A 13,085-nucleotide genomic window follows, 5' to 3' on the forward strand; every position below is an offset into this window, starting at 1 on the left:
TCTATTCCATTGATTTCTGATCTGATCTTTGTTATTTCCTTCATTCTGCTAACTTTGTTTGTTTTTTTTTTCCTATTTCCTTGAGGTTTACAGTTAGGTTGTTTATTTGAGATCATTGACCTGGGTTCACATTTTGAAATTTAAAAACAATTTTTTTAATGTTTATTTTTGAGAGGGAGAGACACAGAGCACAAGCAGGGGAGGGGCAGAGAGAGAGGGAGACACAGAATCTGAAGCAGGCTCCAGGCTCTGAGCACAGAGCCTCACATGGGGCTTGAACCCACAAACCCCAAGATCATGACCTGGGCCAAAGTCGGATGCTTAACCAACTGAGCCACCCAGGCACCCCTGAGCTAGGTTCACATTTTGGCTCTACCATTTAAGAGCTCTGTGTTCTTATCTAAGTCACTTAGTTATTCTTGGCCTCAGTTTCTTTATCTCTAAAGTAGGAATAAAACAGAACTTGCCTCCTACAGTTCTTGTGAGGACTAACATTGCTAATCAAAATAAGTCAGTTATCAGGATGCATGGTGCGTAATAACTCAATGAATCCTAGAGGCTACTATGATTTAATCTCTGTCTTCCTGGCTGGAATTTAAGTTTCATGGGGGAGAGCCCACAGTGGTATCCCCAGCACTTGGGACAGTGCCTGGCATGCAGGTGTGTGTGTGTGTGTGTGTGTGTGTGAGATAAACATCTACCAGGTAAAAAGTGAATCTGTCCTACCTCGCTCTTGATGTTCACTTGCAGATTTGTCAGCAACCGCTGGATTTTCTCTATGAAAATAAGGTCCACAGACAGGTTATGAAATTTGCTTTCAAACTTATTGATGACATCATTGGCCTGTAGAGAAATATAAAAAGGAGGGGGCCACCTGGGTGGCTCAGTCAGTTAAGCATCAAACTTCGGCTCAAGTCATGATCTCACAGTTTGTGAGTTCGAGCCTGCGTCTGTGCTGGCAGCTCAGAGCCTGGAGCCTGCTTTGGACTCTGTGTCTCCCTCGCTCTCTGCCCCTCCCCCACTCACACTCTGTCTCTGTCTCTCTCAAAAATAAATAAACATTAAAACAAAATTAGAAACTAATCCTTTTTTTAAAAAAAGTAAAGGAGGGAGGTTTACTTGGAACTTATGAACTTTGGAAGCAGAGGGGGACAGGCTCAATTTTTTGGAAAGGGGGCTTGGCAGGGCTCATCAGGCAAAGTACAAGGGCGCCCCGGATGCCTGGCTGGAGGTCAGGGGCAGGGCTCCCCAACCTGGTCCAGGTATTCATTCTCCATCTTCTCCATGTTGATCATGATTAAACTTTCAACAAATTCTATTCGAGAAGCTTCCTTCTCCAGTCGAAGACACAGTGAGTCAATTTCTTCAGCAGAAAAGTTGCCTCCGTCAGAAAACAATCTGAAAATAGTTTGGGAGAAAGAAAAGGCACTGATCAGACATGAAACTTCCCACCCATTCCAAATCCTGTGGTCGACAAGGCTTTAGATTAAAAGTTTAAGATCATAGAAAAATGAATGCAGGTGGTTCAAAGATAGAAGCAGTGAAATAACCCAAAAGTCCTTCAAGGGATGAATGGAGAAACAATATGTGGTATGTACACAAAATGGAACAGTATTCGGAAGGAATGAAATTCTGACACGTCACATGGGTGAGTGTTGAAGACATTATGTTAACTGAAATAGGCCAGACACACAAAAGGACAAATATTCTGTGATTTCACTTATACGAGGTACCTAGAGAAGTGAAATTCATGGAGACAGAAAATGGAATTGTGGCTGTTGGGGGCCAGGGGGAGGAGAATAGGAGTTAGTGTTGAATGCGTTCAGAGTTTCAGTGTATAAAGACGAGAAATTTTGGAGATGGATCTTGGTGATGGTTGCACAACAATGTGATTGTACTTAATGCCACTGAACTGTACACCTGAAAATGGTTAAAATGGACAGTTGTACGTCCTATGTATTTTGTCACAATAAAAAATGGAGGGGAAACAAGACCACTTCTCAATAGAGAAAGCCCAGTGTCCACAGAGGCCCCGACGCTGGCTCCCACCTGCAGTGCTTAATGAACTCGATGTTGGCGTAGTGAAGCTTGCCCAGGTTCTCCTCCAAGTACTGGCGGAAGCTGCGCAGGGACACCTGCACGACGTCGATGTAGCTGAGCAGCTCCCGGTGCAGTGTGCTGCTGAGAGTAACCAGCCTGGGAGACACAGGAGGGCAGGATGATGACGTGGGCATGGCAGGGCAGCCTGGGGGCGCTGCTTGAGCTCCACTGCAGTGCCCATCTGTGGGGCTACCAGAACCACTGCCATGTTCTTCTGGGTAGAAAAAGAGGCTTCGAAGGAAGCTCAGAATGCCAGTGTGTGCAGGGCACAGTGCGGAGCTCTCAGTGTGCTGGGTCAGAGGACATCCCTCTCCTCTCTCTGGCCCTTGCCGTCAAATTACTAAAGGAATCCCTAGGTCCAACTGATCTGGCTCCTCCCTGCAGCCCAAACTTTCTCTCTCACTCCTGTGCCTGGTGTTCTCCTGAGGGAGCACCCTGCAAGTTCCCTCTTCACCTTCAAGTCCACCCTAACCAGCGATCTCTTGTGTACCTGACCGCTGTCCAGACACCTGTGAGGGCTCCTCACCTGTTACCTGAGGTCTCCCTAACCACGCAAGGGCCTCCATCTAAAATCCCTGAATGGCTTCCTTGGAGCCCTTTGCTCTGCCGTGAGCATTCCCCACCTCGAGCTGGGCAGTGCTCCTTGCTGAGGGGAAAAATTCTGTCTCCTCTTCACCTTCCTCCATCTCAGACCAGGAGGCCTTCTGCAGGAAGTTTGTCCCGATTTCCCTTGATGGAAGTGGTCTCTCCCAGCACAGACGTTTCAGGGCAGGTTAGTAGCATCCCTGCATCCTGAACATGTGTGCCCTTTTCTCCCTAGCTGCTCACCCAGTCCCCAGCCCCCTGCCCCCGGACAGACAGTTCATACAGTTAGACTCACTTGTGTGAAAAGGAGAGCTGAAAAGAGAAGGTTGCTGTGGGGCCTGGCAAATGGACTCTTTTATCCACCAGGGAGGAACCACTCCCTTTGAAAGCAGCCACCTGGCTGAGATTCTAGGGCTATGGGGCCAGAGTGGAGACTCCCAGGGCCATACCTCTGGCTCTTTGTGGCATTCAAGAAGATATGCTCCATGTTGTAAATCTTGCGGCGGAAGTTTTTGCTCTTTATGTTTTGCTCTTCTTGGAACCGGTAGAACATCAGCCTCTCCTTTCTCAGCGTCTCGATCACCCCAGCACAGTGGCTGTCCAGCTGCTCTTGATGAAGCAAGAGCTCAGCTGGAAAAGAATGAAGGAGAGCTGAGGCCCTCTGGGATCCCAAGTCACCTCAGGACGTTCCCCTCCTAGACAGTGACAGCTGTCCTTGCCAGGGGTTGGCTTGGGAATGGGTGCAGATCTCAGAGAGGCCAATCTGACACTGCCCCTGGGTGTCTAACTAGAGAAGAGGCTGTCCAGGCTGTGTGAAGGGAGGTCTCTGCTGGTGAAGACACCTGGAAACAGGTGGGATGGGTGGACATTTTGGGAAGGGCAGGGATTGTGGTGAGAGGCTCTGGAGAAAACAACCAGCACAACACTGGGCAGTCAGAGTTTATTGCTTTAAATCAGTTGGGGCGCCTGGGTGGCGCAGTCGGTTAAGCGTCCGACTTCAGCCAGGTCACGATCTCGCGGTCCGTGAGTTCGAGCCCCGCGTCAGGCTCTGGGCTGATGGCTCAGAGCCTGGAGCCTGTTTCTGATTCTGTGTCTCCCTCTCTCTCTGCCCCTCCCCCGTTCATGCTCTGTCTCTCTCTGTCCCCAAAATAAATAAACGTTGAAAAAAAAATTAAAAAAAAATAAATAAATCAGTGACTACTCTTTCCAGGAGCTTGAATTCCAACAGACTTCTACGGTGGAGTAAACAGAACGAGGATTTGGCTTCAAAGGCTCCATCATAGGTCTTTAAAACTGACAGATAGTTCCAGGTCAGTCCACCCTACCTCCCTACTGCCCACAGTGGTGAAAATTCTGTCCTCCCAGCCATGCCAAGAATGAGTGCAGTGACTCTGGGGCATTGTTTCTCTGACCTTGATCTCCCAATCACACATTGGGTCAGGGAGCCAGGGAAGGGCAAGAAATAGAGCATCTCAATTTATATTTAGTTTTAATGCACATATTTTCCAAATGAAGACAATGAGGTTCCAAAGCCAAGCAGGTCTCCCAAGGCCACAAGCATTGGGACTCCAGGCCAGGCTGTCTGTTCCCACAACTCTGTCACTGCTCCAGGCAGGAAGAGTTTGGGTGGGACCATGTGTGGTCTCTCTGGGAGCTGGAAGGGTCTATGAAGAAGCTTGAATTGTGACATAAGTGAAAACCAAACAGGGTCATTGAGGATCCAACTAAAACTGTGCCACCCCCTAAAGGGGACCTCTGCCTAAGAGAGAAATGGCACTCTTTTTAAGTTATAAACTATAAGCTGAAATTAATGCCTACCACTTGCTCAAGATTCCTCACTGTTCCATTCCAGGGAGAGTTGATTACCACCACCAATATCCCCTTCTGCAAGCAAGGGAGGGATCAGAGAGGTCAGGTAACCTGTTCAGAGTCACATAGCTAGAGAGGTTGAGCGTGATAGCTCTGATTCCTGAGCTACAGGAAGCATCTGCTATGCAGGTATATATCTGACAGATGTGTGAGCAGATCTGAGATTCACACTGCTAAAGCATGACAATACTCTTCATTTTAGCATCTAAAAGTCCTGTTTTTAAAAGAAAATTTTTTAAAAATCTCAAATGTGGGTACCTTCTCTGCCAGCCTTGGAGATGGAACCCTCACACAGGGGCACCTAATGAACGCAGAACTGTGGTGGCACAGACACCAGCTGTCTGGGGCAGAGTGGCCTTTCCCAGGCTGGGTCTGTACCTGCTCTGACATTGTGGATGTCCTTTTCAATGCACTCAGCTCTTGGCTTGTGTAGGTGCAGATGCAGCTCTAGTTCTGAGTCCAGCTCATCAATCTTGGTGGCCACAGTGACCTTGGTTTTGAGGACACGTTGGTCAAACCACTTCTCTAGGTGCTCGAAAAAACCAGCTCGAAGTCTGAGGGAGAAACCAGTGAGGGTCAGCTCTGCCAGTAGCAGTGGCCACAGAGAGAGCTTCCATATTGTTATGTAAAGCATTTCCCTCTTTCACTTCTTATTTTATTTCCTAACTACATGATATTCTTTTGTCTGGATGGACCATCATTCATTTAACCAGATCCCCTTCTGGCAGACACTTTATGGTTTCCAACCATTTGTTCTTCAAAAAAGGCTGCAGTGAATAACCTTGTATATAAGTCAAGCGTAGAAGCATTCCTGTAGGATAAATTCCCTGAACTGGAATGTTGACTCAAAGGCTAAAATACATATGTGGTTCTTGAAGATATGGCTTGACTGCTTTCCTCGCAAGGCAGTCTGTTCCTATTTCTCCGCCGCCTTGTAGTGTATTGCCAAACTTTTGAATTTGACAATTTTGTCATGTTATGACCAAAACTGGGCATATTGTCATGTGTTTAAGACTATATAATTCCTTTTTCTGCATACTGTGCATTAATATATTTTGCCCATTTCTCTGTTGTGAAGATGCTCTTTTTCTTTTCAATCTCTTTATATGGGAGCTCCTTATATATTAGGAACGTGAGGTCATTTGACTGCAATGTGAGTTGCAAATACTTTCCCCAATTTATCACTTTTTCCTTTTCAAAATTTATGTATTGTTAAGAAGGCTATGTGCTGTTAAGGTGTTGGTTGTCCCCAGATTTATCTATAGATTCAATGCAATAACAGTAAAAATCTCAGCAGACATCTTCTAATAGACACCAGTGAGCTGATCTCAAGTTTATGTAGAAATGCAAATGGCCAAAGATAGTTGAGGAGAAGACCAAAATTGGAGAACATACTCTACCAGATATTAAGACTTGATATAAAACTGCAGTAATCAGGCAGGGTGAGGCAGTAATGCAAGAATAGATACACAGAGAAACAGAAAGGAGGTGTGGCAGAGCCATGGGGAGAGGGGAGTCTTCTGGGGTCAAGTGATTATCCATATGGTAGGAAATGAATCTGACTCCTATCTCACAAATTAATCCCAGGTGGATTTTACATATAAATGTGGAAATGTAAAACAATAACATTTGTAGTAAATACCATAGGAGGATATTTTCATGACCTTGCGGCAAGCAAAAATTTCTTAGATAAGAAAGAAAGTACACTAACCCTAATGAAAAAGGTTGATGAAAAGGACCTTATTACAAATAAGAATTTCTTTCTATCAAAAGATACCTTAAGAGAGTAAAAAAAGGCAAGCAAAGAGAGGGATAAACATTTGCCAGGTATTTACCTAACAAAAGCCTCATATCTAGGATAGGTAACTTTCTCACATAAATTGATAAGAGAAAAGATTGACAACCCACCAGGAAAAAAAAATGGGCAGAAGATTTGACTAGACATTTCAAGAAAGACAACCAAATGTTCAACACTACTACACATACACCAGAATGGCTAAAACAAAAACTGCTGACAATATCAAGTGTCAATGAGGATGTGGAGCAACTGGAACCCTCACACACTGTTGTAAACTGTTAAAACAAAATCGCTTTTGAAAACTCTTTGGTGGTATCTTTTGGTTGTATCTCCTCAAGAGGGACACACATATTACCCTATCTCTCAACAATTCCACTCTCAGTTATATATCTAACAGAAATGTAGCCGTATGTTCACCAAAAGACTTATACAAGAATGTTCAGAGTGGCATTGTTCCATTCCCCAGTGAAAAACAAGCCAAATGTGCAGTAGTAGAATGGATAAATAAAATGGGTTATGTATTTTTACAATGGAATACTATACAGGAATAAAAATGAGCTAACCCCACATTCAAAACTACATATGATGTCACTCATATGTGGAATTTAAGAAACAGAACAGATGAACATATGGGAAGGGAAGGAAAAATAAGATTAAAAACAGAAAGGGAGGCAAACCATAAGAGACTCTTAAATACAGAGAACAAACTGAGGGTTACTGGAGAGGAGGTGGTTGGGGGGTGGGCTAAATGGGTGACGGACATTAAGGAGGACACTTTTTGGGATGAGCACCGGCTGTTATATATAAATAATGATTCACTGGGTTCTACTCCTGAAACCAATACTACACTGTATGTTAACTAACTTGAATTTAAATAAATAAATTTTAAAAAATACATATGAATTTTACAAACATAAGGAAAGAATCCTGACATAAAAGAATGCATTCTGTATGATTCCATTTAAATAAAGTTCTAAAATAAGCAAAACTAATGCATAAGTTAGAATATTTGCTATCCTTGGGGAAGAGAGGGCAATGACTTGAGATGGGTACATAAGGGGGCTCCTGGAGAGTTGGTAATGTTCTATTTCTTGGGGGTACTGGTTACCAGGTGTGTTCCCTTTGGATAATTCATTGAGCTGTACATTCATGATTTCCATACTTGTCAGTATTGTATCCTTCAACATGCAAATACAATCAGTTTGATCCAATTTTTTTTTTTTCTGGTTAGTAGCAAGGCCAGATGGCATAGTGTTTCTTTCAAAACTCTGGAATCACATGGTGTAGATTCATATCCTAGATCTAACCACTTCCTATCCTAGAGATCTTATCCAAGCTACTAACTAAGCTTCAGTTTCTTCATCTGTAAAATAGGCTAATTATGGTACCCCTGTCATAGTTATTGAGAGTATTAAGTCCTCTCAATGCATATTAGCTCTGGTGGTGATCCTTGCTTTTCTTCTTTAAGGGGAGAACAGAAAATGGACTGTGGCAGAGGAAGGAGAAAGGATGAGTTTCAAGTCAAGAGATGTTTTCAAGGTGAGACGATGCTGAGGTGAAAGAGAAGACTCCAAAAGCCTGACTTAACTCTTTCTACTCCATGACCATGTATACACATAGGAGATAGACTACTCAGGTGATCTCTGTCTGGTAAGTCCTGCGATGATATCATAGAGTCAGGAGTGCAGTGGAAATGCTATCCTAAAGCCAATTGTAAATTTCCACATTTGGTCCAAATTCACTCCCAGAAACTTGGGAGTTAGGGGAGGTAAATTCTCAGTGGTAGAATTATGGGTCATTTTTATATTTTTCCTTGTACTTTTTCAATTCTCTAATTGTCTGCAATTAATGTGTCATATAATCAGAGCCAAATACCATACTGATATACCTAGCATCTATAGTTATATAATTATCGCCCCCCCCTAAAAAAAAAAGAAAGAAAGAAAGGAAGGAAGGAAGAAAGGGAGGGAGGGAGGGAAACCCTAAGGTTACACATATGCCAGGTTAGAATCCCAGAAATATCTTGCAGGGAAAGCACTATTTCTTATGTACAAGGCCCAAGCCAGCAAGGCATCACTGGACAGGCAAAGGGGGTCACTCTCACAGAAGATATCTGTAACTACAAATAATTACTGGAAATTTGTTATTTTTGTTTGTTTGTTTCTCATCTCTACCTTCAGTTACCTACACATTTTCTTTTTCCAGCTGAAACTAGTCCAATCTTTTGTTATAATACCTCACCTTGTTAATAAAACTCAGGACAAGAGAATGAGAATAAAGGGTTTCTACTCACTGCTTCTTAATTCCTAAAACTAGTCTGGGTGGAATTATCACTTGGTCTAGGAGGTTGGCACTGGAAGTGTCATTGATGAGAATGGCAGAAAGGTTGGAATTGGGCCTTTTGAAACTCTCTTCTTCTTGTTCCAGGGGTAGGAACACAAAATAAGTGTGTCCGCTGGAGGTTGTGAAGGACTCCATGTCTTCACAGGAGATTTCCCCCAGATGCTCTTCCTGGGCTTCGGCCTATGCAGAAAACAAGACTTTAGACTTGACATCATCACACATACCTGGGGATCCAACCCAGGATATATCCTTGATATCCAACCCAGACTATATCCTTGATATCAGGGTTATGGATCTGTGGGTGAAATCCCGCCTATAATTATTTTTTACCCATATAGTGCCTTCAAAATGGGAAATTCTACAAATAGTCTAGATTTCTGATTTCTCTTAAAAATCAGAAAATCTGGCAATTCTGAGTCTCTCCATTACCACATGGCATTATTGTCTGGAGCTGAGTAATGACTGCCTAGTTTCCATAGACTGAATATTGGATGCTCTCCAAAATTCATATCTCCAATGTGTTGGTATTTGGAAGTGAGCTTTTAGGAGGTGATTAGGTCAGGAGGGCAGAGGCCTCATGAATGGGATTAGTGCCCTTATAAAAGAGACCCTGGAATGCTCCCTTGCTCCTTCCACAGAAACACAGTGAGAAGATGGCTGGCTCTCTATGAACCAGGAAGTGGGCCCTCGCCGCACACCAAATCTGCCAGAACCCTGATCTTGACTTCCAAGCCTCTAGAATTGTGAGAAATAAATTTTTGTTGTTTATAAGCTGCCCAGTCTATGGTATTCTGTTATAGAAGCTCCAAGGGACTAAGACAACAATAGTTCTCATCACTTGTCACTACTTTACACTTGGGTCTCCAGACCTCTTCCTATTACATGCCTGTGGGCATTTGAATTTGGGATCCCTGTTGCAAAACAAGTATGCCAATTCTCCACAGCAATATAGGAAAAGGGTCTTTTTCAATTTTGCAATTATGGCATTCAAGTTACTATTCTGTGAGTTGGAATGTGTTTTGAGGACAAGATTTATTAATATGAGGGTCACTTCCCTGCACTCCAAGGAGAGCTCTATCTGCCGACTTGGATGCAGACCTTTTGCGCTACACAACAAGAGAATGGGAAAAGAGGAGGAATGGAGAGACTAGGTTGGTCTGTACTGTAAAGAGGAGCTGGGAAAGAGATGACCAAAAATGGGCAAGGGAAGTCATACAGTTCACGGGTGAGTTCAGAGTAAGTTTCAGGGTAAGCTGTTAGGAGAAGGTAAATTTTTTTTTAATGTTTATTTATTTTTGAGACAGAGAGAGACAGAGCATGAACGGGGAAGGGCCAGAGAGAGGGAGACACAGAATCTGAAACAGGCTGCAGGCTCTGAGCTATCAGCACAGAGCCCGATGCGGGGCTCGAACTCACGGACCGAGAGATCATGACCTGAGCCGAAGTCGGTCGCTTAACCGACTGAGCCACCCAGGCGCCCCAAGAAGGTAAATTTTTAAAAGCATTGTTATCAGATAAGAATTGGATCCCTGTTGGCGGAAGTAAAAGATGTGCACACATGTGTAAATCCCCACAGAGACTGCACCACTGGGGACTCCAGCTTGTACTAGGGATATGGAGAGAGAGCCTAGCACACTTTCTCCATACACAGGAATGAATCCATTGTTGGCCTACCTCATCCATAGATAAACTCTCATGTTCTTCCTTTTCCTCCTCCTCCTCCTCCTCCTGCTTTTCTTCCACTTCATGTTCCTCCTCTTCCTCCTCCTCCTCTTCCTCTTCCTTCTTCTTTTTCTTCCTCCTCTTCTCCTTCTCCTTCTTTTTCTCCTCTTCCTCCTCTGTCTCCTCTTCTTGAACCATCACATTTTCCTGGTTCTGGGATGGTTTTAAGGAGCTGTCTCTTTTAACTTGCATTTCTTCTAAACCCTGAATAGACTCCTCACTGGACTCATCCGTCTCGTCACTCAGTGCAGATTGTTCCTGCTGGCTCGCTGCCATCTCTTCATTTAAGGAAGACTCTATGTCTTGATCTTCTCCTTCCATCTCTTCCGCTAGCCTGGATGAACTTGTTCCTGCGCTTTCACTGTCCTCACTTCTGCTCATTTCCACTTTAGCTCTCTGTTTACTCCTCCGTTTTCTCATACTCTCCTGGAAGAGCTTTTCCTGTGCTTCTGTTGATGACCAACCCCAAAGCACAAGGAAAAAAATGTTACCAAGGTCACCTGGATTGGGCCTACCTGGCCAACAAATGTACAGAGTGAAGTCAGAGAGGATCAGACTTGAATTATAATAGTGTTACCTGGTTCCCTGAATTTGAAAATGACTTCCCCATCCAAGGTCTACAAAGAAAAAACACAGGACACTGAGTGAGCAGCACTGCCTTTCCCAGAATGCCACTTCTAAGGGCATCTCTTTTAAGTGAAAGGACCCATCCCTCCCCTTCATCTGATACAGGCCTTGATTACTTATTTCACTGGGATAATCAGAGTATTCCCAAACCAGGGAATCAGTTTTCTTTAATCCCAAGCAGCCTAGCAAATCTTTTTATCACACAATAGGTGTTAATAAATAAACTCTCATTCTGACATTTTGGCAGTGATCTGGGGCAAAGAGCAAGAAAGTATAAATTGAGAGATGCAAACAGGTGGAAAGGAATCTGCTGCTCCCAGTGCTGGATGTGAACATACAGAATGAACATAATTTACATGACCTGGGAACCCCTTCATTAACCCTATAAATTCTGAATGAAGTCATGAATGTACTGTGTTGTGGATAATGTCGATAACATGACACAGTGTGGGCTGTAGAGTTTGCAGTCTGGATTTGAATCCCAGCTCCTTTCAAGCTGAGTTACCCTGGCCAAGTTCCTTAAGCCCCACGGGACTCAGTGTCCTCCCTTGTGACACGGAGATCCTAATGGCACCTAAACTTTAACCCAGGCAACCAGACTGATCTCAAAGCGCAGATGGTAAGCCCACCCTTGTATAACTTGAGCTCCACCTTAACCTAGGTACCATATGAAGCATTTACTAACAAGTGGAAAAGAGCTCCATCCAGAGAGGAAGGATTCTCTGAGGATCTGGGGACCCTGTATATACGAGAAAGCCTCATCTAGTTTCAGTGTTAACCACAAGTATTTTCAGGTCTGGCCATACAAGACTCCGGCTGGGTGTGTGGGAAAAAGACAAACTCTAGGAGTGTTGGACCAGGACATTCCAGGTATTCATACATTTACCCAGGGAGCATTCATTGTGTCTGAATCATGTGCAAGACACTGTGCTAAAGGCAACTGAAGCTGAATCAAAATTAGTGAGGTGTACCTGCCCTTCAGGAAATACCCACTCTGGATGCTCTGTAACTGCTGTATTTGACTGCAATAGATATACCAACACATCCAGACAGAGAATGCCTGAATTCAGAGCCCTTCAACCTCTTTTAATCTAAGCAAGAGATGGTCTCTTTTAGAAATGCCTCTAGTTTCTTCCTCCTTGATTTCCTGACAGATTCTCACTGGGCAGGAGTTAAGGAAGGTGTTCAAAGTTAAGGCAGATCAGAGCTAGAAGTTATCCTCTCCCCTTTGCTCTTTGGTGAGGGGCTGGGTTTTCGCAGCCCTGTCCATACCTGTTCAAAGATCTCACGAACATAGAAATGTTGGCTAAGGGTAGAGCTGTAGGAGTTGAGTTCTCTCAGTGTGAGCACTGGGTACTCCATCACTTCCTTTGTCAGGGTCTTGTGGAAACACTCATACCTGGGAGGGAGGGAGGCAAGAACTAAGTACTGCAATCATTTGACAGCGCAATTTCATATCTGTGAATGGTCCTTACAGAATTAGATGTACAAAGGCATGAAGACTTAAGGTAATTCACAGAGAACTGTTTTTAATATTGAGAAATTGGAACCAATCTTAAAAAGCTAATCAATTGGGAGATGGTTAAACCATTATGAAGCATCCATATTAAAGAATTCTACATGGATATTAGAAAATAGATATCTGCAGTTATAGATCTATTTGCATTGGATGATCTAGACTTTATTTTAAAACACTTTGTATGTGTATATATCCACATAAAATAATGTACATGTCCGCAAAAGGAAGATGTGGGCAGAAATGAGGGGAAATTTTCTACATGTTTGTAGCGGTTAACTTTTTTTTTCTTTTACAAAGAACACATGTGTTTTAAAATTTGAAAAGGTAGTAGGAGGTCCCATCCCCTGACTTTTAAAAAAAAATTTTTTTTAACGTTTATTTTGAGACAGAGAGACAGAGCATGAACGGGGGAGGGTCAAAGTGAGAGGGAGACACAGAATCTGAAACAGGCTCCAGGCTCTGAGCTGTCAGCACAGAGCATGATGTGGGGCTCAAACTCACAGACTGCAAGATCATGACCTG

At 43.6% G+C, this 13,085-nt stretch overlaps 1 protein-coding gene across 2 annotated transcripts in view; it reads right to left on the reverse strand.

The window, feature by feature from the left end:
- Positions 1 to 13,085, reverse strand: part of CCDC180 (coiled-coil domain containing 180) — a 66,572-nt gene that overhangs the window by 29,912 nt on the left and 23,575 nt on the right. For both annotated transcript variants that reach the window (XM_053204912.1, XM_053204913.1), the window contains exons 16-24: positions 12,317 to 12,443; positions 10,995 to 11,034; positions 10,370 to 10,866; positions 8,646 to 8,875; positions 4,933 to 5,108; positions 3,135 to 3,315; positions 2,050 to 2,196; positions 1,254 to 1,398; positions 727 to 843 (exon numbers count right to left, since the gene is read on the reverse strand). In XM_053204912.1, the coding sequence (XP_053060887.1) occupies positions 727 to 843; positions 1,254 to 1,398; positions 2,050 to 2,196; positions 3,135 to 3,315; positions 4,933 to 5,108; positions 8,646 to 8,875; positions 10,370 to 10,866; positions 10,995 to 11,034; positions 12,317 to 12,443 (1,660 nt within the window). The remainder of the gene's footprint in view (positions 1 to 726; positions 844 to 1,253; positions 1,399 to 2,049; positions 2,197 to 3,134; positions 3,316 to 4,932; positions 5,109 to 8,645; positions 8,876 to 10,369; positions 10,867 to 10,994; positions 11,035 to 12,316; positions 12,444 to 13,085) is intronic.

Source organism: Acinonyx jubatus, chromosome D4, assembly GCF_027475565.1.
Source record: "Acinonyx jubatus isolate Ajub_Pintada_27869175 chromosome D4, VMU_Ajub_asm_v1.0, whole genome shotgun sequence".
Taxonomy (NCBI): Eukaryota; Metazoa; Chordata; class Mammalia; order Carnivora; family Felidae; genus Acinonyx; species Acinonyx jubatus.